Source organism: Amblyomma americanum, chromosome 3, assembly GCF_052857255.1.
Source record: "Amblyomma americanum isolate KBUSLIRL-KWMA chromosome 3, ASM5285725v1, whole genome shotgun sequence".
NCBI classification, from domain to species: Eukaryota; Metazoa; Arthropoda; class Arachnida; order Ixodida; family Ixodidae; genus Amblyomma; species Amblyomma americanum.
This window is the reverse complement of record NC_135499.1, coordinates 72,408,220-72,435,030: the sequence shown is the minus strand read 5'-3', so window position 1 is coordinate 72,435,030 and position 26,811 is coordinate 72,408,220. Positions and strand designations below refer to the sequence as shown.

General features: G+C 46.2%; 1 protein-coding gene across 2 annotated transcripts in view; it reads right to left on the bottom strand.

The window, feature by feature from the left end:
• Hmt-1 (ABC transporter ATP-binding protein/permease Hmt-1) overlaps window positions 1–26,811 on the bottom strand; it is a 76,173-nt gene that overhangs the window by 27,078 nt on the left and 22,284 nt on the right. For both annotated transcript variants that reach the window (XM_077657474.1, XM_077657473.1), the window contains 7 exons: window positions 18,571–18,660; window positions 13,979–14,100; window positions 9,919–10,028; window positions 5,840–5,905; window positions 4,202–4,410; window positions 3,724–3,787; window positions 100–185 (listed from right to left, as the gene is read on the bottom strand). In XM_077657474.1, the coding sequence (XP_077513600.1) occupies window positions 100–185; window positions 3,724–3,787; window positions 4,202–4,410; window positions 5,840–5,905; window positions 9,919–10,028; window positions 13,979–14,100; window positions 18,571–18,660 (747 nt within the window). The remainder of the gene's footprint in view (window positions 1–99; window positions 186–3,723; window positions 3,788–4,201; window positions 4,411–5,839; window positions 5,906–9,918; window positions 10,029–13,978; window positions 14,101–18,570; window positions 18,661–26,811) is intronic.

Here is a 26,811-nt window from a genome sequence, read left to right as displayed (position 1 = left end):
ATGACTGTTGTAGTAATAAACTGCAACAGCTATTCTCCTGAAGATAATTAACATGTGCCGACAGTATCATCGATCAAATGACCAGATTGTGTGGCTTACTCAGGGTTGTACGAGAAGGAGACGTTGTTGAACCGAACCTCGCCATCGGTTAGCTGCAAATTCGGTGCATTCACAGCATCTATAACCTTAGAAAAAGGGCACAAAAAAAAAAAGCAGACGGTCAAAAACAAGACATGCATAAAGCTAGCAAACAGAAAACTTCCATAGAAATTATGTTTAACATGGAAAAAAATTTTATATAATGCAATCTTGAAGCAAACCATCACATGAACTATGCAACATGAACTCTGATGCAACAGCAGCATGACAAACCATTGCAAGCTAAGGCAAAGTAATAAAAACTATTTAAGCTGCCAGTTCTACTATTCTAGCTAGCTTTAATGATATGAACTGCCGAGACATTTCTGCTAGCACAACATACAAACAAAAAAAAAGAAGACAATGCTGAAAAATAGGGAAACACTTAAAGGTGCACTAAAGAGGAAACTGAAATTGTCTTTTTATGGTGGGAACTCGATCTACTCTCCAAGCCTTCTTAGAAACTTCGAATTATTATCCTGTGTGGCCGATGTCCCTATTAAATCGAATTAAATGACCCGGCTCCTACCTTTTCTTTTTTTCTTTTTGAACTCACCTCCGAAAAGGGGAAGAGTCACCCAATGCATGGGGTCCCTTCCAGCTAATCGCGTAGAGGCTTTGCTTTCGTTTTTATTTTGTTTTCTAGGTTTTCGTGAGTAAATAGTTTCAGTCGCAGACTACATAGCCACAAATTAGGCCCACGGAAATAAAAATACACGTGGAATCTTTGCATTCAGCGGTCGCTACGTATCACTCCGCCGATGGCAGAGCAGCAAGCTGCCACGGGACTGGCTGAAAGGCGCTCTACGCGTTGGCTGACCCCTCTTTTCGGAGGCGAGTTAAAATAAAAAGGCGGGAGCCAGGACATTTAGTTCGATTTAATAGGGCATCAGCCGCACAGGACAATAATTCGAAGCTTCTAAGAATGCCTGGAGCGTGCAGATAGAGTTCCAGAGGTAAAAAGATGAACTCAGAATCCTCTTTAGTGCACCTTTAAACATTGCCGACACGACAGTGGTTTCTCTTGCCCATGCATACACCGGCATTGGTTCCTCTTTTAACACATTTGTAAAGTAAAATACCACACGGCATACATATAAAGCCCTGCGAATGTGCCTGCGTGGTGCAGCGCTAGCATATCCGCCTGGCAAACCGAGAGCCAAGGGTTTCTGATACGCCGCTGGTGTGGCTGGCGCCATCTATGGCAGCCTCTTATAACAGCCACCTTTTTGACAAGTCCGGATTTTCCTGTCATGCTAACGACAAAGCTGACACTGACTTTTCTACAACACGGCGCCTTTTTTACCTTTCATGTAAAATCATCCTGCTTGCACAACCTCAATAACCAGTGCTCATCTGGCTCTGCTGCCCATCGAAGGTGAAAAAGTTCATATGCTGACAAGGCAACTAAATTCAAGCTAGTGACCTACCGTACATCGCCGCGTATAAGTCAACATTTTTTTCCAGAAATGACCACCCGAAATTGAGGAATCAACCTATACATGAAGCCAACCAATTTGCTGGGGTCTACGGTAGCTTCGGCTGAGCCATGGGTAGTATATGCCTCGTGCCAGCAGCCCTTACCTGACAGGACGCATAAAGCTCTATGTATGAAAAAAAAATATAAAAAATAATTGATTCTAGTGCAGGTCGGTCTCACTACGAAAATTTAAATTGCATGTCGTTCACCCAGCTTGCACACGCTGGCGGTTGTTTTCTCTGCTAGAACAACCTTCCAGTAACCTCCGGAGCACGCATCACGCTGGAATCTGAAACTGCAGGGTCACTGACAGTTGTCTCTGCTGCTAGTTGGCCGGATGCACGAAAGTATGGAAGGCAGGATGCAGGCACCATTTCATCACTTTTGGACTTCGACTACTGGCCTTGTAAATAAATCGTTGCGTGTCTTTTGCTTTGAACTGTGCATGCGTTGATTCAATCCCATGAAACTGGTGCGTGGGGGGTACACTTATACGTGGCAATGTACAGTATTTTACATTACGGTACAAAGCAATTGGCACAAAATTTGATGTGAATGTGACAATCTGCAATCGCGATAAGTGATTTGCGAAAGCTAAGCTGTTGCTGGTGACGTGCCTGCGTGTTAGCAAACACAGTTTAAGTGGATCTCAAAAATTCAAGCAAGCATAACTGTTCACAAACATGAGTCGGCACATGAGCGTTGAAAAATAAAGTGGCAGCCAGCACTGCATGTTCTCCACAGCCTCACTGCTGTGGGTGTACAAGCTTGGCAGCATCCTCACACTGCTAATGAATGCTCCTGGTGTCCCATTGGCAACGGTTTGATAGGCAAAATCAAGACACGAGGGAAGACATGCGTCATCATTCACTCTGAACCAATTACACAGACTATACAGTACATTTTGACAACAAGGAAAGCTGTGAGTGAATAAGGCATAACTCACTGGGTCAAAGGAGATATGCACCTCTCAGAGCATAACATTTCACAAATGCACTTAGGTACTGGAACCACAGAAAAGTTCTGTATGCCTCGATCACACTGCTGTAGAGAAGGGTGCCTGCTTTTGTCATTTGAAAGACCTGTACAAAGCATTAATACGCCCAACTGTATACACAGTTAAACCTGGATGTAACAAACCTCCAAGCAGAGAATTCCTCAAAATCATGAAGTTTCTCAATTTCCATGGCTGCCCCCTAAGAAGTGCATGTATTGTGAGCTTTCTTTATATAACTAACTCACAGTGCCACCTGTCTGTTAGTTTGAGCTGCATTACTTGAAATTTGGTCGAACCACATGAAAGTTTGATGATGGTAAAACATGACCTGCCATGACAGGAAAGTCTATGATCACAACGGACAACGGACAAAAGCAGAGTTGACAGAACGCAACGCACTCCAGTGCTTTCGGCGTCTCTACGTGGTAAAAGCAGCTATATATATATGCAGCCTTCGCTTTTGTAACGTCCCACCATGCGGCACTATAACAAGTCATGCTCAAAAGCAGTGAAAAACAATAGGACGCAGAAAGAAAAGCATGGGACATGCAGTGCATGCCGGTCGCCTGTCACTTGGGGGCTGACGTGATTCCAACACTGTCTAGAGCCAAGACGGCTGAGAGCGCCAATGACGCGAGGCGAAGAGGACATTTTCTGAGACGATGAGAAGAGGCAGATGCCTGCGACCAAGAAGACTCCCCGCATCCTGCACCCTCTCCACCTCAGGTGTGGTGGATTCATGTGAGCTGTAGCTGAGACTGGGGCTGCTGCTGCTGCAGTCGCATTATCAGCATGATCATGAAGTGCTTTTCGCATTTATATTCTCAAGTAACAGGAGTTTACAATGAACAATTGCAAAGTGATTTCCCCTAGGTTGATTTCTCATACTGATTTCGATTCTGCATTGCCCTTTCGGGTCCTCACGTGAAAACTGCATGCAACGAAAATCTGCATGAAACAAAAAATTGCGGACTTTTTTCTAATTTCGTTATATGCAGGTTTCACTATATTATTTCTAATTTTCTGTGCCTGTGCAGGGTCTCGCTGCAAAGTACAAGTAATATTCTACTACTACCGAGTACAAAAAAAAAAAGGACAGTGCACTTACCTCTGGCTTGGTGTCAAGGAGCTCAAACATGTTTTCCATATCTATGAACGAACGCTGAATCATCCTGGAAGCACACAAATGTAGATGCATCATTGACTTCCCCGTGGAAGATCATTTGTACAATTAAGCCTGCTAAACAATGGCAGTGAACAGGTGCAAAAGCTTCTGCATTAAACCCCCCCCCCCCCCCCCCTTCATCTTAGCAGCTCCCATTATGCCCCGAGGCAAAAACAACGTTACCAAAAAAAAACACATCATTTCAATTACAATAACAGGTGACCTCGACTGCAAACATCACATTGGGCCTTTTTACCCAGCAGAAAGTTTCTTGTAGAAGTGTTACTGTAAACAAAAAAGTGTAAAAAAAAGAAACAAAAGTGCTGCTGGAAGCCTACAACTTTAAAACACAGCCTAAAGCTCCACGCTTGGAATACACAAAGTAGTTCCCATAACGGAGGTGTTGGCCACATGCACACACCTGTAGTAGGTGCCCAAGAAGTTGAGTGGTGTGTACAGCTGCATGACATAGGTGAGGAAAAGGACGTAGTCGCCCACTTTGAGGCCCGACTGGTGGTTGGCCACCATGTGTGCGCACAGCAGTGCCCCCGCGGCCACACCCAGTGCGATGACCAGTGTCTGGCAGCAGTTGAGCAGGTTCAGGGACGCGGTGCTGCGCCACTCTGCAACCTGCACAAGGCACCAAGAGAGAGCTCTCCCTCGCATGAGCCCAGTACGGAGTGGCAGCACGAGTGACCATCAAGTTAAGTGTGGGACAACGCGCACTGAATGGGCTGAAAAGGAACGATGCAAGGGGTGAAATGAAAGACTAAGGCGGCCCCAAGGTTTACACTCCTTCTGGAGGCAAGAGGGGGGAATGCCATAATTACCCAAATATAATATAAGGGTTGACTCTGCAGGCGCAAAACAGGGGGAAAAGAAAAGTACAAAACGGGGGGAACAAAACCACACTACACAGAAATCATTCTGGGAAAATAGCGCAAAAGACGAGGACAGCAAGGAAAGAAAACAACAGGACCAGAGTTGGTCCTGTTGTTTTCTTTCCTTGCTGTCCTCGTCTTTTGCGCTATTTTCCCAGAAGTATTTATCACCAACTCGCCCATCTTGCCATCGAACACAGAAAGTTGTGTAGGAGTTTACAAACAGAAGTACCTCAATAAATGGCTTTTCTGTGACTCACCTTCATAGGAAGGCTGCCTACGAGCCTTAAGATACCAGTATGGCAGTTGCTACCAACATTATTACGGGAAGGGTTCAAGACTCCCTTCTTTTTCAAGGGGGCAGAAAAAGATTACCAGATAAGAGCAATATGATAAGCATGTAATCCTGCCACACCATCGCCGTGCCAACTGTGCACTTCAAAGGCGTTGTTTTAAAAGTGGAACTTCTCCTTTTCGCTTAACCACATGGCGAGTCATGCTTCCCAAACCTCGGTGCTCGGTTTCGGCTTCGCGCTACGTGTGGGGCGATCAAAAAGCTGCGTGGCAGCATGCGGGTTTGAAGCTGCCGAAAAGCCCAGTCTACTTAGTTTAATATTTTCAACCTGAAGCTTCATTGATTGACCAACACAGTATTCTAACTTTTCTACTTATTTATTTATTTATTTATTTATAGATAGATAGCGTCTCCAACATGGTGGCACATTTTAATGCAGGACCACTTGCTTTAGAGTGAATTCATCACTGTTGCTGCATTTTTCAATATGTTCACTGGCTGCAAATGGAGCATCAAGCTTCGCTTCATGTCATCTCACCTGAAACAAAATACATGAGTGATAAATTTGCTATCTTTTTAATTTTGCTTTACAGTTCTGCCGATCCTAGACATAATGAGAAATATCGGTTTGTTGTCAAAAATGGTTCCCATTCTAGAATCCAGATGGCACGCTATGGCTGAAGTTACCGTTGTTCCTCCGCTTGCATACGCTGACCTCAGAAAGTGAAAATGTGACAGACAGCATAAAGCCCTGCAAAATGCTTGCACTTAGAGTATGTAAATGCGTACATTCCAGTCTAAAACACCTTTATTATAGAGTGAGACACTATTTGCTGTTAACTAAACGCTTGATGGCAAGGTAAATGTGGGTATGTTCACTCACCTGGTACTTCTCGATGCACTCCTTGTAGCCAGCTACTTCGTATTCTTCAGCATTATAGTACTTGACCTGAGATCAAGAAAGAGAAAGAAATAACACTGTTTTCACTGCGACCTTGGAATGAAGTTGAAGCGGACTTGTATCTAGACAGAGGTGCTCCTTCACAAAGGTCGAAGAACAACTGAAGAGAACAGTTTTGAGCTTGTAACCTTCAGTCTCTCTATATAATCAAGATACCGACAACATCTTTCAGCTAGCCGTTGGTGCAGCTGACAAAAAAATTCTAAACACATAAATTCAGACAGCCAGGTCGCTAAACAAGTGGCTCCATGACAGATTCGTACCCCTGTTTCACAGGCAGTTTGCTTTTCCAACTGATGATGATTTGAACGGCAGTTGGCTGCAATTACACGGCATGTAACGCAAAAGCCAGTTCACCCCCTGAGAGATGACCATGACAGATGCTGGTGATCTATAAATAAAAAAAAAATGTCTCATCTTATTTTAAACTTTAAACACTGATTCCAAACTTCATTTTATTGAACTATAATTTATTTGATTATTTGCAAGTTTTGTACTTCGAGTATGCCACAAATCAACACCACACAGGGACAAGACAATCCAAATCCAGTACAGGCACATCTGGATTCACTGCATAGCAGTTGTGTTTCTACTGCTGCTTCATGAGATTGCACGTTTACACTTATTCGATTAGTGGAAGTTGTAGATTAGGACTTATAATAGCTAATACAGCAACCTTTCGCATGATTTGAGCACAGGTCCCAGTAGGAAATGCCGCCAGTTTGACCAAAGCGGTGCGTTTGCTGACCGTCATCATGCCGGTTGACCGGTTAACTGTGGCCCCTATTATCAGTTGGCATTGCTGTGTAACACCGCTAACTGCCATTCAGTTCAAGTGACAGTTAACTGAACTGCAGTTGTAAACATCCATGTAACAAGGGAATAACGCATCGCAACTCCAAACAAACGGGCCAGCTGCAAAGTTTGACTTTTCCGCATTCACAAGATTTAACCTAGTCTCCACAAACTGTCTTTTATCTAGCCATGTAGAAGGTTGCCGACTGGCTGGGTGAGGCATGCTAATGGTCAGTGTTGAAAACAAGATAAATGCTGCAATTTTTTGCATAACAATAAAAATGCCTTAACGAATTTCACGTCCTTTCACACTTTCATTAAACTACTGTACACAAACCTCCAAGTGACTTCATATTGTGTCGGCTTCTTAGCCCTTTCCCACAGATGCCAACTCAAGAAGCGGCTGTTGCTGTACCTCGTAGGTGAAAGCGAATGGTAGCATGAGAAATTTGCACCTGGTAGCTTGTGACAATCCAGTGCTACACCAAAAAAACTAAGCAAGGCCACATACGACTGCATTGGTACCTTAACTTATATTTAGAATCAACTGTTTTGCAGCCAACAAGTCTGAGAGTTGGGGGGGTCAACTTATAATCGGAGTTGACTTATATGCATCAATAAAATGTCGGCTGGGGCTAGTTGGTGCATGATGTTCTTATGGTCTTTGTGGATTCCGTAGTGTTTGCGCTCATCATTCACCATAAGACTTATATGCAGCAATACAGTAAAACTTTGTTGAAACGTTCGCAGTTCATAAGTTGAAAATCGTGGGAAATAAAAATGTCCCATAGAGTTACACTATTTTTTTTTTTAGTACGAAAGCGCTACTTCACTAGCAAAGCTGAAAAAACCCCAAGGTATGTGTGAAGCCTCAACCTTTGACCATTGACGGAGCGAGCGCCAGTGGCAGAGGCCTTGTGTAGCTGCTCTCCTTCAACGTGCGGAACCGGCACCCCCTTCCTCTCCACGTGTTGCTGCCGATAAGATCCTGGCTGCCTTTTAGGTGGTGTTGCCTCAGATGCTTTTGCAAGCCCTTCTCGTTTATCTACATTAAAACCCCAACAATTTTTTTTCTATTTAAATACATTCCTAGATAACATGATTTTCTGGCTACTACACCCAAAATTGACAATTCCTGGTTATATAATATTTTTAGCAATGAACTGCACATGTGGAAATGCACTACAGTTAAAACTTGATTTAGAAAACCCGATTTTAAGAAGTTTCTGATCTAACAAACAAATTTTAATTCCCTGGCAAGTACCCATAGGTTTCAGTGTTCTCAATAACACGATATAATGAAACAAACGACCACTAAACCCAATTTAAGAAGTTTTTCTTGGAAGAAATGAGCAAAAAAGAGGTTATTTCTCACTTATTTCGCCCACGATGTCTCGCAGATTGTTGGCAGCAAGCCAGCAGTAACATCTAAGCGCGCAAGTCACGGCCCTGGTTTTGCTTTGACAGGACTGCAAGCTGCGCCGCTGCACGAATAACGGACTCTGCAGTCGGAGGCACTTCCCACGTTGGCTTCGAATCCATTTTACCAGACAGTGTTTTGAGGCACAAGCGATTTGAGCTGTCTTCGCGAAATTTTCGCATGTGCAGGCGCTGGTATTGGCAAATATGATGCCGCGGTAGGTTTTGGGTGCCACTACGTTACGATTTTAGATCTTGTAGGGCGGAAGAGTGCCTTCCTAGAGCTTACGAATTTCCCGGTTCAACGAAATAATTTATGGTTGCTCTTCACTTCGTTAAATCGAGTTTTGACTGTATTGGGCAGAACGTGGGGGCACACGACACAATGAAGCAGAATGTAGCGGCAGTCGTCTGCCGTGGTGGCTTCTAAGCAGCACCTTGATGCAAAGGGGAGAAACAAAAAGAAAAATTGTGTTTACATACAACTGAGCTGTTCCTGCAAGGGCGTGACATAAGGAGGAATGTAACAACGAATTCGGACATCCTTACGGTAAAGGGGGGAAGTGGTGGAAAACTGCAAGGATGTGCTTACATACGAATGGGCTGGGTCTGGGGAACACAGAGCAGAAATGCTGCGACAGTTCGCCACAGAGCGGCGGATTCCCCACAAAGAATATTGAAAAGTGGTGGAGCATCCGCAAACAAGACTCCACTAAGTTTGCCATTGCCGTAAACGGACCGGAGGTATAATTCTTATGTTTCTTCCTTGCCAATGTCAACACAAATGTGGACTGAATTCTGTGAGAACCAGACAAGGTGCTGTTCATATGCCAAGGAATGCCTGTCGAGATTCTCATGAAGAGAAGATGTCAATAAAGGCCTTGGTACCTCGTTCAGGAGTAACATTTTTTTGAAACTGGCCACATGGTTCATTCATGAACACCACATTGAAAGAGTGCAATAGCCACATGAAGAGAAGCGTGCATCTTGTATCCTAGCTGTCTAGAAGTTGTCAGAAATCTGCCAAGTAAAGTGCTATGGTATGAAATAAAAGCATGTGCATGGCCCAATTCAAGAAAATTAGACATGACATTTTTGCAGCTCCTACTAAAAAAACGCTTCTGGTTGGCATTCCGAAATATCATTTCAATGTTTCATGAAGAGGTCACTGACTGTGTTTTTATTTCACCCTTATTCTACTTCCCATCTCAATCAGCAGCTACCAAATAACACAGCAGAATCTCGATATTATACGAATTTGTAAAAATCCCTGGCCACAGTGCACTGTGTACAGAATTTCGATGTTCCAAACAGTCTCCTACGCCACTACGGATGATACGAAGGCATGAACCATGACCCCGCCCTTGAGTGCTCATTAAGTACTGCCCACACATTGTTAGTCATGCAGAGTACTCTCCACGAGCAGTGAGTGGCGGCGCACGGCCGTGCATAGCTTATGTTGTGATTGCCAGTTCCACAGTACACTCTACAAGCAGTGAGCAGTGGCACATGGCCATAAATAAATACCATCAGCTGTAAAACAGATCTGTGTGAATGCATTTCCTGTGCTTCTGCATATAATTTTAATTTATTTTGGATTATACAATTTTCAGAAATGAAACAAATGTTTTTCACGACCCTGTCAGATTGGTATCACTGAGAATCCACTGCATTCAGCAGACAGCGTAGCTGCCTTGAGGACGAAAACAAGTCAGAGGACCAGTCAAGCAGGCAAGCTGAAGAGTAGCTTCCTTCCTGCTGACCAGTTAGCCAATGCTCGCCCTCACCGTCTCAAAGTTGAGAAGCGCATCGACGCCTTTGGCCTGGGCCGCGTTGTCAAGCTGGTTCATCTCGCGTCGAAACTTGGTCCTCCACTCAGTGAGGGCGATGGTGGCTCCTAAAGGGATCGCCACCAGCGGATGGTAAATCACTTCATTTGAAAATCTACAAACATGCAGCTTACGACAGAAAAGAAATGGCTGGGGTGCAACGTGGCTTGAGCCTAGTAATACGAGTGAAAGCTCTGCTAAGCACGGTCTCCACTGTCTCAAATCAAAAGTCAAAGTCAAGTCTCAAGGTCAAAGTTAGGTACCCAATAGTCATAGTCATATGATCATACCAGCAAGCAGTTAAGTCAGCTTGACCTTGTGAGGCATTGAAGGTCATTGTCGATACGATGCCCATTGTCTCAAATCAAATGTCAAGGCCAGGTACCCGATGGTCATAGAGATATGATCACGTGGTCATACTACCACAGCTTGGGAGATACCACCATGCAGTTAAGTTCGGTTCGACCTTGTAAGGCATAAAAGGTTATTGTGTCATCCACATTGAAATCGGAAGTTGTACCTTAAGGAGTAGAGCTCTCGCTCTGAAAATGCAGTCTGTCATAAGTACACGGGCTGCCTAGCGCGTGACAAAAACAGCTGCTAGGTAAAGCATTTGAAACTTGCTGCAACAAAACAAACGCCACCATGAATGTGCATGGAGTCAAATTTACAAAATGGTGCATTTCCACACGCATGTTCACCCTTGGTACTACAGCTAGCAAAACGATGCTCTTTCCAACACAATCCAAGCAGACATTTTTGATCCACCTCTCAGTCAACTTTGACCACATTATACCGAACACGGAAAAAATCAGTATTCAGCAGACTCTCCTAAGCATCAACTTGAAGGAACAACGGAAGCTTATTTGTGTGATCAGGTATCCCAAAGGTTTCCCGAAAAATAGTATGTGAGCCTGTCAGGTGTCGAAGTATCTATACTGTATGAAAACAATGAATTAAACCGCCTGCGATGGCCCTGCAGCAAAACAGTACAAGAGCATGCAATGCACTGTGCATGACCAAAAGCAATCGATAGCCCAAGGGCTGGTGTGGTCAGAGCTAGGCTTTGTAGTTCACAGCGGCACGACAGCACAAACTGGCATGACCCTGCTGGGAAACAACACTGACCAAGCTTTCCTTCATTGCACAAACTTTTTTTCTCACTCTTTCTTCAGCACTGACTGCTATGTTTTGGTGTTTTTCTATTTTTTTTGCTTTCCCTCTGGCTATGAGTTCTAAAAGGGTGCCCCACTGTCTAGCTGCACAGCAGAGGCACAAGATCACATGACTGCCATTTCTTTTTTTACACTGCCAACTGCCAACTCAGACCTCCCTGTCAGACCTCAACGGTTGTCATCTGCGTTAAATGACATCATCATACAGCAAGCTGACATGACTCACGGTCATCAGTCATGTGAACTGCAATTCGTGGTTGCTGCAAAGTTCATCTTAAATGAAAAGTAAATAGAACAAGGACAAATAAAAATGCTGAAGGCAAGCTGGCACCGCTTGTGAGCAGTTTGATGTTTAATGCCTGTTCCAATCACTACAAGCTCATAGTCAACATGCACTACAGCAAACATTTGTTGATAAAAATCTGCCAGGATAGAAAGAAAAACGCCAATTTGTCCAAAAAGTGAATTTGTCAAAGATAAACAAAAACGACAATGAAATAAGTTGGTGCAACACACTATTACTTCATAAAATATAGTTTCCTAGTTGCAGGTCTTTTTTTTTAACTGAAACGTGAATCACTGCAACCATGTTTCCAATTTATAATAATAATCCTTTGTTCTAACAAAATCGCTTTACTTGAAATATCGCTTTATTTGAAATTTCTTCCGGTCCCGACCCAAACGCATGCATTTTAAGCCGCATTACTTCGAAGTGCACGAAGAGCTTGACCAGCTTAGAGCGAAGCGGCATACGGAGGCACAGAAGAGGCCACAAAAGTGCCAAACCCATGACTGATGACCTGCCTGGTAACGGTACCAAGCGAGTGCCGAGTGCCCCCAGCTGTTTACAGCGGAGCGAACAGAAGCTGTCAAATTCCATCGTGCAGTGCACCCAAACCGTTAATCTTGGTCACAATCGCATCGCTGATGTAGACTCCGCACGAAAAAAAAGTTTTCCTGATGCTTTGTGATGCCAGAAAAACGCGGTCTCTTGGATGCTGAAAAGTGACCTAAAGAACATGGCCAGACTTGCGCCGTAGCATTCCACGGGGTGCATTCGTCGAGCAAAGTTTTACCGCTCTAAAGAGCACTTCTGACGCTGAAACGTGCAAAAAAAAAGCAAAAAAGAAGCGTCCCTCCGACTATGGACCCATTCACACTTGCGAGGCACAGACCAGTCGCTCGCTGCTCGATTTTCCAGCATTGCGACTGCGAGTCATAATCGCTGAACCAATCAGCGAGTCAGCCGAGCTTTCAGCAACGATGCCGAGTACGGACGCGCCGGGAAACGAATTGAGCCGCTCCCTGGCTGCCGTAGTCGTTGCTAAGCATAACAACTTCACATTGATGCCGCAGCTAAGGACACCTCAGAACTGGCTAGTGCTGTAATAAAGGTGATATTCTCGTCACCGTTTTACTGTGAACCTTGTCTCATAATAAAATACAGTAATCCCTTGTTATAACGAACTCAGCGGGACGACAAAAAAATTCGCTACATGCGGTAATTCGATATAAGCGACCGCCCGAGAAAATCTAAAGCAGTCGAGCTTTAATTGCGCCGCAACTCGAGGAAGTCAAAATACAATGTATTCAGTGAAGCAAAACTTTATTCAGGTGCAAAAAAGGCAGTGAGCTTTTACTGTTTCAAGTTCAATTACTGGGCGCGTGCAACCCCTGTTCTAATCTGAGCAAGCACTGCACGAGTCCGCAGTCGCCGCCTATGCATTCAACCTTCAGGGTATTTTGAATCGCGAAGGCAGTGGTCGCTTTTATATATTTCGGGGTATTTTGAAGGCAGTGGCCGCTTTCATGGGGGGGGGTCAAGGAAATGTCGTGGCTCGAGTCTGAGGTTGTGTTTGTTGTGCTCAAAAAACAATTAGCCACTCAGTGTAGGTACGCAGTGCGATTGTAAAAACTGAACGGCTTTGCACCAAGGGCTTCGCTTGATTACTGGGCAGTTTCTTTTTTTCCCCGAGTTGTGCAGCTGTGAAGTTTGCTATTGAGTTTTTGGCGCACCGTTGTCGACGACACTGTGCTAATACAGATGTCTAGGAACAAAATTCAATGACCCTACCCAGCATTGAGATTGTTTGTCTGGTTGGATGGCGCGAATCGAGCATGACCGGCTCGAGAAAGTCGCCGGGGAAACACTGTGGTTGCGTTGACCCGCCATGTTGATAGCCTGACTCACCGTTGGCGACGCTCGGATTTTTCGTGTTTTCAGCAAGTTATCGGTCGATTTGCACCGTGAAAAGTGCAATGCAGGCCGATTATGACGAGCGGCAAGCAAATTTCTAGACCGGCTTCTCCAAAGTCGTCTTCCCGATTTGTTAACGTAGCTTCTCGCGTCGAACACGGCAAAGGGTGTGCGACCAGCAGTCGCTTGCAACCAGGCAGCAGCTCGACAACACCGTTGTTCACGCTTGCAAGCCCGACCTGCGGGGCGCCTTCTCGTTTGAAGCGAACACCTTTGGGAATGACGCTGTTCGTGCGCTTTCGAGAGTTTTGTCTGCTTTGGCCGATGTGAAACGGTTAGGCTTAGCGACGACTACGGCAGCCAGGGAGCAGCCCGGTTCGTTGCCGAAAGCTCACCTCGCTCGCGACTCACAAGCATGAATGGGCTCATAATCGGAGGGACACTTCTTTTGTGCTTTGTGGCACGTTTCAGCACCAGAAATGTTCTTTAGAGCGGTAGAAATTTTGCTCACCGAGCAGGGGCAAAACTACTGAACTTTAACCGTAACACCGACAATGAGATTCATTACAGCCATGCTTCAGTACACACAAGTTAGCATTCAAGGTCTCTGATCTACCCAGTGATCATACAGTGAACTGCAGCTCACCCAGGTATATGGCCATGGTGAGAAAGACGATGAGCCCAAACCAGGCATTGAATGAGACGGTGAAGTAGATGACGGCCACCACAATGTCAGCCACTGCCGGTAGGATATTGAACAGGATATAGCTGTGGAGAGAATTGGCTCCAATAAATTCTTTTCTGCTCTCAGCTGTTGCCCCTGAAGTCTTGCTATCAGTTACAGAGAGCAAACTTTCTGAGGTGTCGTGTGTGACATAAAACAAGCAAAAACAAACAAATTAATGTAAAAAAAACCATGAACATGAAGAAAAGGAACTGGTAGGTAGCCAGTTGGAACACAATCACATGACAAAATCAGCGGAAAGCATGCAAAGCGAATGTGAAGAACACGGGACAACACGACATGCACTGTCCCATGTCCTTAGCCTTTGTGTAGTGTGCTTCCCATATTTGCTTTGTTGTACAGGCTGGCAAGCCAAAGCTAGAATGTTTATGTTTAGGGGGGTTTAACGTCCCAAAGCGACTCGGGCTATGAGAGATGCCGTAGTGAAGGGCTCCGGAAATTTCGACCACCTGGGGTTCTTTAACGTGCACTGACACCGCACATTACACGGGCCTCTAGAATTTCGCCTCCATCGAAATTCGACCGCCGCGGCCGGGATCGAACCCGCGTCTTTCGGGCCGGCAGCCGAGCGCTATGACCACTCAGCCACCGCGGCGGCTAAAGCTAGAATGATCACAATTTGACTTCAGACTTATGTGCAACGTTTCACAATATAAAATAAGTACTAAAGCAACATAAATTTTTCCTTTTGATCATGGTAAGTGGCTCATGAACTTCTTCAGCTATGCTTCCTGACCAGACAGACAGTATGCCATCAAACCTGCAATTACCGTAAAAACCCACATATAATTCGTGCTGCAATTTGGGGATAGCAAAAACAGAAAAAAAAAAGTTTTCATCCGCTTATAATGCAAGTAAGGCAGTCAGCTCGAACGTGTTCTGGAAGTCGCGAAAGCTGAACGTCCACCGATTATTTGTGTATGCCGGCACGCCGGATGCGACGCGTGTGGCGCAGGCGCCAAATATCTGGCAGATACAGATCAGGCGCCACACTTAACCTACGCGTGCTCTGCGCCGCGAGCATGCACAGACCGGTTCTGGCACACGCGCGGGTGCACAGGCGCGCAAGATTCGGAAGTGTCCATAGTCGGTGCTTTAGTGATCGTTGTCGTCGGTTGTACTGTCTTCGAAAAGCACTTGTCAGAGATATCTTTCCACAGAAACACATCTTGAGTACATCTTTGGTACACATTGTCAAGCGAGTTTTATATGCCACATTTCTTAGAATTACAACCGGTGAGCCTTGGGAATGCTAGTCAAAGCGTCCGCCATCCAACTGCACAGCGTGGCTGGAGAGGGCCGCGTCCGGTGGCAGTAACTGCAGGCTCTCCCTACCTCATCCAGACCATGTAGCAGCGCTTGATGCAGTACCAATGCTTTTGGCAGCTACCAATACTTTCCTTTTAAGAGCAGCCAAGGACTGCTTTCGCGGTCCTGACATCATGCGAGGTGCATCCTGGGCGTTGTGAGGTCAGGTCAGCGTAGTGAAGGCAGTGACCTGGCATCGTAATCGAAACTGTACCGACCTACGCCATCGCTAGATAGTGCCTCTTGCTCTAGGCATGGTGGTAACGGCGCTTGATAATAACGAAACCGGAACTGCGGATTTTGCCCGAAAATTGTTTTGATTCGCATATAATGCATAGTGGGAATTTGAGGTATACTAAAATCTGGAATTAAACCTCGTATTATACGCAGGTTTTTAGGGTACATCAACAGACAATGAAGTGCCTACACATGTACTTAGAAAATAATACCGCAGCACACAACACATGCCATCAGTGCAAAAAGGTGCATAAACTAGTAAATCTAAATTTTATGTCCAAAGCCACCTGCTCCCCCCTGCTTGCCTTTGTGAGAAAAGAGCATCATCGACAATGAAATTATGCATTGCTCACACACCCACCCCTCATATTTTTTTTATTTTCAATTAAATGCTTCTATACAGCCACCCACAATCAGACTTTGCATTTGTATCTGCGATTATCGTTTCAAATAAAAATGCAAAGACATGCACTGGCTTCGCACATGAGTTTCCCTTGCAGATGATTAAGTATGCAAGGTGATGGCCCTCTACGGTACTAATGCTCACAAATGAGGCCCTTCCCTGTTTTGGGACAAATGCTAATGCCAACTGCACAGCTCTCCATTCTTGATTTTTAAGGCACCTTAAAAATCAAGAATGAACCAAAACCAACTAAAGTAAAATCTTGATGATACGAATTGCTCGGAAGCACGCTAAATATTCGTAATATCCCGACTCGGAAGCACGCTAAATATTCCTTATATCCCGACTCGGAAGCACGCTAAATATTCGTAATATCCCGACTCGGAAGCACGCTAAATATTCGTAATATCCCGACTCGGAAGCCCGCTAAATATTCGTAATATCCCGAATTCGTATGATCCAAAACAAGCCAACTTCACCATGAAAATGAACAAAAACTTATTATGCTTAACTACTCCTGCCCAAAAAAAAGTCTGGAATGTACTTCTGCACTATCCCGCCCTCGATGTCGCTGACCAGCCCCGTCTGAAATGCGTAAAACCATGCAGCAGTTTCGTCGCTCACACTGCCAGCACCGACAGTTCGGCACAGGAGATCAGGAGCATGAAAGGTTTTTGCCAGTGATGGCCGTTGGTCTGATTCATCGGCATCTACACTATCGCTGTCAAGCTCCTCGAGTTCACCTCCCTCTGCTTCGCTGACTAACTCTTGCATGGTTCTTAACCCACATGTAGCAACGTCGTCCGCGGTTAAGGAGTCGTGAGCCGAAGCTGGAGTTGCGAGACTGTCCCAGCCTTCAATCATGAAATCCTCACCGGGCTCTTGATTATATCCCGTCGGAGCCGCATCAAGTCCCATGTTGAATCCACATTTTCGAAAATAATTCGAGATTGTGCCTGTAGTCACGTTGTCTCAAGACATGGCTAAGAAGTGCACTGCGTATAACAGACTCATCTGCAAATTCACATCTTTGTGCTCAATTTTCGAAAAAAGACGTCTCACTAAAAGTCTTTTGAAGTGATGCTTAACGTTGCGAATGATTCCAGCGTCTAGTGGCTGCAGATGGCTGGTAGTGTTCGCTGGAAGGAACATGTGATGTCGTTCAAAGTCATTTGCTTTGGGTGGGCAGAACACTGGTCGGTAAAAAGCAAAATCCTTTGATTTTTGATTTCATTTTACGGTCCAGGTTTGTGAGGAACTCACGAAATGAATCTGCAATCATCCAGGCCTTCCGGTTCCCTCTGTACAAAACAGGCAAACGTCCTGCTGATCGGAAATACCTCGGCTGCTTGGACTTACCGATGACTGTAAGTTGCAGCTTCTCCAAGCCGTCAGCGTTGCAGCAAAAAAAGCACTGTCACTCGTTCCTTGCTTTTCTGGCCGCCCTGGCATGCCTGGCCTTTGACACACAAACTCCTCTCCGGTTGCAGATTGAAGAAGAGGCCCGCCTCGTCGGCATTAAATATGTCGCGTGGCGCATACTCTGAAATCAGAGCCGGCAACGTGTTCAGCCAGAAGTCGGCAGCTGACTCGTCCACTTTCTTTCCTTCACCAGAGACGACACAAGTCGGCGCCTGTGACGCCGGCCACTGTGACTTCGTGAAATCATGTCAGCAGGACCTCTTCCAGCCTAACATGCAGCGCCGTCTTCGCCTGCTTCACGTTGACACCGAAGTTCTGAGCACCCTTTAAGATAACATCTTGTTGCCCAACAATGGTGCAGTGTGTCGACGGTGCAAGCCCTAACTCTTTTGCCAAGTCGACACGTTTCTTTGTTGGGTTTTCATCGACCTTCTTGAATATATCAAGCTTCTCCTTAAAAGAAAGAGCCTTCCGCTTCCGCAACATGAACGCTTGCACAGCCCGAGTCTTTGTCACGTCTGGGCAGACCACGTTGCACTTGTCGAAATGCACATGGCAGCGACGAACGAGGGAAATGGACGGGTGCAGCCAGCGGCAGCAGACTCCTGGCCAGCTCCCAGCAGCTACGAGACAATTTTTTCGGTAGGCCAATAAGCTGCCAACAAGTGGGTGACGTAGCCCTGTCAGGCACGCGACTCACCTTGACTCGTCGGGGTGCTACAGGCAATGCGCTGTAGCTTACACCCATCGAGACCAGTGAAAGGGAAGCGGAGGTAGAGAAGGCCAGCGGCGGCAGCATGCACGGGTGGTTGGTCACGCGTTCGTATCTTCCGCGCCGGCTTGCAAAATTGTTTGTATAATCCCAAAATGTAACGCATTCTGTACAATGTAGACCGTCCAAGACACTTTCGAAGTTCGTATCATCCCGAAATTCGGATCAACTGTAATTGTATCATAGAGATTCTACTGCAGCTTCTTACGCTCCTGTTACATAAGACCACACCCGAACTGATACTGTTTGTGACCCTGCTCTCCCAACGCTGCTTTCCCACTTCAAACGATCTGCAAGAGGAAAGGTGGCCTCCCCTACCCAATGATGTTCTGGTTGCCGTGTCCCTTTTACCTGAGCAGGGAGGTGACGCTGCTGGTTCCCCGGTCCAGGACCTTCAGCACCTCCCCCGTCTTGCGGCCCAAGTGCCAATTCATGGACAGGCTGCATGAGAACAAGCTCTGTGAAACCACATCCTACAGTCTTCTACATACCAAAAAGATTTTTTCACCAGAACAAGACACACAAGAAAGACGACGACACCATGGGCGCTCACTTCAACTGTTTAATGAGGCTGAAAGCACTCGACATATATAGTACTCCAAAACCGTGCGCATGCGCACGAGTACAAGGCAACACGGAAGTAAAAAATTTTATCAGAGTATGTGCAATAGAAACTTTAGCTCAGCCTCGTAAAGGAAAACCAATGTGTCAATTACACAGTTCGGACCCGCTTTCTTGATGTAGAAGGCTTCCAATGTTTCACGTGATGTCTGGTGTCTACATTGTGTGAGTAAGTTACTTCAGAGAAGTTTGAATAGCCTTGTAATAACTGACCCCTTTCTTACAAAACGTTCAGGGGAAGTAGCCCATTTTTTCGAAGAGAAGAATGACGTAGATTATGCTTTTTCTGTTGATGTAGAAGACTTTTTTTATTCGGTGCCCTATCCAGACCTGTTTGCTTCTGTAAAGATTGCATAAATGAGAGCGGCCGGTGGCTTTCCAAAACACCGCTGGTATCACTGTTGATAAGTTTTTAGCCCTTTTAGAATTTTATCTCCGGAGTACTTTTATCTTATTTGACGAGCAACCTTACTTGCAGAAGAAAGGCATTTGCATAAGTTCTTGCTTAGCCCCTATACTTTGCAATATCTTTTTATCATCCAATCGATCATTCTCTACACGATCGTTTTAACCATTTTATTAATGAGAAAGTCCTTAAGTGTTTCGTTACATGGATGACTTTTTAGTGGTTTTAAACAAGCAGTGCTCCGTTTTGAATGAGGCTACAGTGAGCAGTGTTTTAGATGACTTTAGAAACCTGGACAAAGGGCTAAGTTTTACTAATGAGCTACCAGATAATGGTATGCTTCAGTTTTTAGATTTACAGTTAAAGTTTTCAGATGGGCCCATTTGCTGACCTTACTCCCCTCGTGCGGAAAAAGGGCTCCTGCCGCACTATTCGGCCGACTCAAAGATAGTCAAAAGAGGCATCGCGAACCCCTGCCTGGAGTCATTGCTCCGGGAGTCGTGTGTGCATGAGATGCAAGCCAGTTTTTACAACCAATTGGGCAGTCTCGTTGCAGCTGGCTTCCCTGAGTCGGTCTTGGTCCTTGTGGCAGAAACGCTCTTGAAGGAGATGAAGGCTGGGGTAAGCAGGGAAGAGTCGAAGGGAAAAGAGCGACCTATAGTGGTCCCCTACATCCATAAAGTCACGCACAGCCTGAAAAATGTGGCTAACCGGTATAATGTACCGGTGGGGTACTCCACACTGCAAAAGCTTGCCCAGCTAAGCCATCGCATTACTTGCAAAAGCCAAATGCTTGACTGTCAGAAGAAGCATGGCCAGCGTTTTATAAAGTGTGCCACAAACGTCGTATATGAAATTCCCCTGTTTTGCGGGAAATCCTACATTGGACAGACGGGGTGTTGTGTGAACGACCGGCTTAGGGAGCATGCAAAAGATATAGAAAATAATGAAGGTGAGCGGGGTTTTGGAGTGCTATAGACCGTTTGCAGAGAGCAGTTTGCTCTGTCCACGACAGGTGGCGCCACTAGGATGACCGCCACTTCTGGCCTTCGGAGCCGTCGTTAGCAGCATCGGCGTTCAGTGCGAAACGCTGCTGCGCAGCTTGTGTACGAACGCCAAGCGACTCAAGCAGTCCGGCTGTGATGTGGATGTCATGCGTATTGAAATAATATCTAGAGCTAATGTCCCTGTGGTCTAGTATCATAGTCGCACTTGTTACATATGGGAAAATTCGCGGCACAATTGCCGCCGTCTTTTGAGGAGCTGTCTTGCGACTTCATGATGCTTTCAGGGAGAACAGAACGTTAATTTATTGTTCCACAAAAAAATCATAAACATATCACAAACGCCATGCGCCAATTTATTTCAGAGACAGCAGTAGCTGAGGGAATGGCAGAACGAGCGTACATGCTTCTAACTTTTCTCATCTTCTACAAACACTGACCCAATACATTGAATACGTTACATTATTACTCGCCGACTCATCTTAATACGCATTTAATGGTCGCATTTTATCTTCTCCTCCTTTTATTTTACCTTTTCCGCACCGCTCTCCTCCAGTCTTTAGCTCCAAAATTCCCTTCCCCTTGCAGAGTACCATGCCAGTGATTTTCGAACGCCGGCTAAATTATGTTTTTCCATTAAATAATTTTTCTTTATATATAATCGGTGCTATTTTAGACCTTTGCAATAAATGCTTCCTGGGCGTCGGCACAGTTCTCACTAAACTGTCGTGCGTACTTGGCGCTAGCACGGTGGAAGCGGCAATGGAGCTTTTGCAAAAGTCCTCAGAGGAGGCGCTTCGACGTGCAATTCTTTCGCCCAATGCAAAGCTCTACAGAAGTACGCTAATGCACGGGACAGCGGCTACATCTGCGGCTACATCTGCTGGCTAAATCTGCGGGTGTTGAGAGCAACAAAGCACAGTCGAACGTCGCCGAGCTTCTGAAGGGGCCCTTGAAAAACGTGCATATTCCTATTTTGGAAGCCGGAATGTTAACGGAGGATAAAGTAAATACCTCGGCGATCACACGCACGTGTACGTTCGGTTGTAAGTCGTGTACACAGCGCTGAGCAGTGAACGTTCTTAATAGCTGTGAACCCGTATTCCTTCACTCGGCATAAATATCGAGCTCTAAAAAGCAAGCCCTCAGGCATTGCCCCGCTTTTAATCTGCAGTTAGACAACAAGGTATGCGGTCCACAAAAAGTGTTATACGGTGAATTGACTGAATAAATATGAATGCGCAGGTAGCTGACCGCGGTTTATTGACAAATTCGAGCTGATGCGGACGGTCTGAAGAAGGCAAGTAAATGAGCTGGTTGAACCAAACATTTTCCAGTACCAACAAGTTCTATGAGCACTCACACTAAGTTTTCGTGCCCTCCGACAGCTCGTTATGCACAGCGAGAGCCGGAGAAGCGTCTTGCAGCCGGGCACCAGCGCGCTGGCAGCCGTCGGAACGAGAAGGCCCGAAGGCCGGCGATGGCGAAATGGTCACGTGACCAAATATGGCGGCGCCCATGCTCCCGCGCTGTAAAGCGTCTATATATGTCGAGTGCTCTCACCCTCATTAAACGGTTGAACTGAGCGCCCGTGGTGTCGTCGTCTTTCTTGTGTGTCTTGTTTTGGCGCAAAAATCTTTTTAATATGTATGATCACCAACTAGCCCAGCAGTTAACTCTTCTACAGTTTTCTAGTCCACACTATATCAGGTACTAGCAGTGCACGATGTCACCGTCCACTGGAGCGCAGACAGTCGTAATTGTCCACCTAACAGCAGCTTTGAAAAATGGGACTGGTGCGCACCGTAGTGAAATTTTATCTTCAATAAATTGCATCAATCTGCATAGTGGTGCTTTTGGGGCAACCCTAGTGGAAGTTTATTGAAGGTGCAATTAGATAAGCCTGTGAGCATGAACGTGAATTTCCACACCTGATGTGGGTTCAGACTGCTGTTACAATGTGTCCCATGCCAAGACAGTTGCACATGGCAAACTTTATGACATTAAGTTAAAGCAAGTACAGTAGACTAACGATAATTCAAACTCGGATAATTCATACTTTTGGTTAATTAAAACAAATTTCACAATTTGGTTGGCTGGCTATATTTTCACTGCATTTCAAGTCGTTTAATTCGTACCGCGATTTTTCTTAAAATCGGTTAATTCAAACTACAGTAGAACCCCTCTATAGTAAGCTGGCTTGGACTAGCAAAAATCTTTACTATATCAGTTATTGGTCATGGCCTGGCTCTGACTATGCCATGGACAATAACAGAGCTGCCTGGTTGCTCACTGAGCATGAAGTGTTGGTTTATGAAGGAACACTTAGATATACATATAACTATGCTGTAACTATGCTGTCTGGCTACTTACTGAGCATGAAGTGCTGGTTTATAAAAGAAACACTTAGAAATACCTTACATCCTGCTCTTACTGTCCCTTTATGCGACAATTATTTATTTTCAGTAATCACATGTTATCACATCTTCAGCTTAGTTTACGCCTTGTGGAAGTACTCTGCATTTGCACGAATACAAGGCGGCTACAAATATTGTCACGGGTCGTTCAGACGACGCGGGTCGAAGGGCCACTGGAGGACCAGGTCCACAGGAGCAGGCGCCAGAGACAAGGCAAGCGGTCGCGGCCGGGCTCACGAGCGATTTTCCTCATTTCTCTCAATTTTCCTCCTTTCTGTACCCTGCTGGTTGAGGATGACGTTGAGTAAGTGGATAACATACATGAAACTATAATGCCAGTTTGATTCCATGTGAAAACTAAAGCTTCGCATGATTAAGGCGGCGTCTTCCGTGGCCTCAGCGTCATTTAAGAGGTAGTAGTCAAGAAACGCGCGCGACACTGTGAAGCGCGGCAAAACCACCTACGCAGTGCCGCTGCGCCTCCGCTTCTTGCCGCCGCTTCCCCGAGCTTCGTGCTACGAACGCACGCCCTTTTCTAGTCCTCACTGCACTTTTACTGGCTTTCCTTTCTTAGCGACTCGCGCCGCCTTCTTGCTACGTTCATAGCCAGCCTTACTTTTTTCCGTGCGCGCTTTGCCTCGCGGCCTCAAGGTCTCCAAAAAGTTCGCTTCTCCGCGCGGCTTTCAAACTTGGTGGTGAAGCCACCTCAACGAGCGCCGTTTTATTTATTTATTTATTTTATTCATGAAATACTGCGGACACTAAGTCCAAGCAGGGTGGGCGTACAAGTGAGCGAAATAAGAAAGAAATAACAGTGGAAAATAGACAGAAATAGCACTAATTGGTTAGACCTCATGGGGCAATGGTTGGTTTATTTGATTCCAATCTATTATAGTTCGTGGGAAAAATGAAAACTTGTAGGTGTCTGTTTTGGCGAATATAGGGGTTAGAAAACTAGGGTGGTAATGTCGAGTTTGTCTGGCAGATAACGGCTTTAAGTATTTCGTATCTACTGGCCTCGCGATCCTAGACATCGCGCGTGCCACGATGTCATCATTCCGCGAGAAGTACATCACCACGGCCGACGCTCTTTACTATAGCCGCTTCTTCGAAAAAAAAAATCTTTTACCATAACAGAAAAAAATAAATGTACAGTCATCTATGAAAGGCAAAATGGGACTACAGCTTCAATTAACTATATCCGAGTTTTTACTATAACCGAGTTTACTGTAGCAGGGTTCTACTGTATTTTGTCTTGCTCTGATGCTCCCGGCGCGCGAAAAAGCCTCGACCGGGGTCGGCGAAGTCAGGCCTGCGGCGCTGCATGAACTGAAAATCCAGACCTCCCAACCGGTTAACTCTGAAGTGGCCCGAAGGGGGGCTGCGCCGATCGGAGTGGCCCCGTCACGGCATAGTTTCGTTTACTGAGCTTCATTACCAGCTCACGACGATTGCGGCTGCCGGACATGCATCTGTGAACTAAGCCCAACTGCGCGCTGGTTCGGACGCCAATTGATGTGTCGCTGGTCTTTTTGTTTTCTTCTTTTTAGAAGGAGTCTCGCCATTCCAGCACAAATGTCCGTTCCCCCTGGGTCTGTCCACATGGTCCTGTGCGTCAATAATGTGCGCTCATTACGAGCTGCCCATTGTGTGGTCAATCCTCCTTACAGGACCATTGCTGCTGGTGAGGTGGCTTCACCACTACTGTGTCACACCTGTGCAGGAGGCCAAGGAAGGCCTTACTGTTCTGGAGCAGTTCCGCTTTGATACTCTCGACAGTGGGCATGCACTACAGAATGACGGAATTGCGAAATACCGTCATTGCCATGCAGTTTGCACTTAAAAGCAGATGACCACTACAATTTTTTCATCAATTAAATTTGCTGCGGTATGAAACACTTTCAGGAAGTCTTTTTTTTTGTAGCCATTCAACTTTTTTACCTTCAGATGATTCGGACCTTTCTTCATCCCTTGAGGTTTTTACTCTATTGTGAAACCAGTGCATTAATGATAACTTTTTACTACCACACTTGAGTAAACAAACTTATCACTGCCTTTCACACATATTTTATGTTGTGCTAATCCATTTAGCTATACAGTGGAACCCCGTTCATACGTTTTTCACTGGACCGCGAAAAAAAAACGTAACAGCCGGGAAAACGCAACAGTGAGGAAAGGTCCGAAAATTAATGAAAACAGTGCAGCTTTGCCTTGAAACAATTTATTTCGACATCAGGTGAGCTTAGGTCTTAAAACATCGAGAATGATCGATTGCCGTTTTTTCCGCTCGCTGGAAAACACCACACGTTTCTCGATGGCCTGGAAAGCCGCATTGCTCTCAGCGTCGCTTTGAGGTGCGACGTACCTGCGGAGGAGGTCCAGAGCCGCGACGGCTTCTTTAAAGCTTGGGTCCGCCAACTCCCCGGAATCATGCGGCTCGTGCTCCTCGTCGTCATCACAGTCTGAGGCTTCACTCGCGACCGAGTCTGCAACGATCTCGGCGATACTCTGACACTCGGACGTCACGACAGCAGCATCCACGGCGACGTAGTCGTCATACGCGACTCCCGTGGCACCCAGTGCATTCAAAGCTTCACTCAGCTCTTGATCATGAGAGGCTGCTTCAGTCTCTTCAGCTTCCGTGGCAGTTTCCTCTCCGCTGTCCATGCGAAAGCCACACCGCGCGAAGCAGTGCTGTGCAGTTCACGCGCTCACTGCAATCCACGCTGAAGCGAAGTAGTGCATAGCGTTCAGTATTGAAACGATCGTAGGCTGGTGTGCGCGATCAGTACGCGCCAGACAGCGCTTTACGATGGACTTCCTGTACGAGTGCTTTAAGTTCTTTATGACGCCGGCATCCAACGGCTGCAAGTGGCTTGTAGTGTTTGCAGGAAAAAAAACAAGCTTAACGTTCTGAAGAAACGACGGGTCTCTCGGGTGGGCAGCACAATTGTCCAGAAAAAGGACAACACTCCAGCACTGGGAACCCACCTTGTTGTCGAAGTAACGAAGAAATTCTTCGAACAAAGAACCCGTCATCCATGCACGAATGTTGCTTCTATAGTGACATGGCAGCAGGCGAATGTTCTTTAAGCACCGTGGGTTTCGGTATTTTCCGATTACCCATGGCTTCAGCTTGTCCGAGCCATCCATGTTGCAGCAAAGGAGCACCGTCAATCGTTCTTTGCTGCATTTGCCTCCGTGGCATGCTTCGCCCTTCAGGCTTAACGACTTGGATGGCTGCACCCGAAAGAAAAGACCCGTTTCGTCGGCATTGCAAATGTCACGAGGCTCATACCCCTCAATTATGGCAGATACTGTGGCCTTCCAATCGTCGACTGTTTCCAAGTTTACACTTGCTGGTCCCCCGAATACCGTCTTATACGCGATGCCGTGCCTCTTCCAGAAACGGTCGATCCAGCCATTTGACGCCGCAAATTCACTGATGCCCAGTCGGTCGGCTATTTCCATCACCTTCTCGCGCAAAATGCTGCCGTCGAAGTTAACACCGGCAGCGCGAGCTTGTTTAAACCAAGTAAGAAGCGACTCGTCAAGGTTTCCATACTTGGCGCCACGAGCCTGCTTAGCTTTCGGGCCGAAGAGCGCGGCATTCCCTTGTATCTCGGCACGCTTCGAGACGATGCTGTTAAGCGTCGAGGGTGGCAGATTAAGATCCTTGGCGATGCCGACTCTTTTCCGCGCCGGCTGCCTGTCGACTGCGTTGAGAACATCCAGCTTTTCCTTGAGAGAAAGCGCCTAGCGCTTGCGCAACGCCATCAAAGGACGACAAATCGCTCGCGGTGTTAGCGAGGCCCGACGAGGCGTAGGCAGCGTAGGTGTTGACGGGAGGACACGGACGACTCGGATGGGTTGAACCGCACAAACAAGAAAGACTGGATTAGCGAGGCCTGACGAGGCGTAGGCAGCGTAGCTGTTGACGGAAGGACACGGACGACTCGGATGGGTTGAACCGCACAAACAAGAAAGACTGGATTGCTGCGGGCCCGCGGGTTTTACTCGCTTCGGCTGACGAGGCAGTGACCATCTAGTGGCAATCTCTTCAACTCGCGTGCGGCTTTTTATGACCTTCGAGATCACCCCACGCGCGTGCAAGGGGGTGATCTTGGAGGCCATGGTCTTGTAG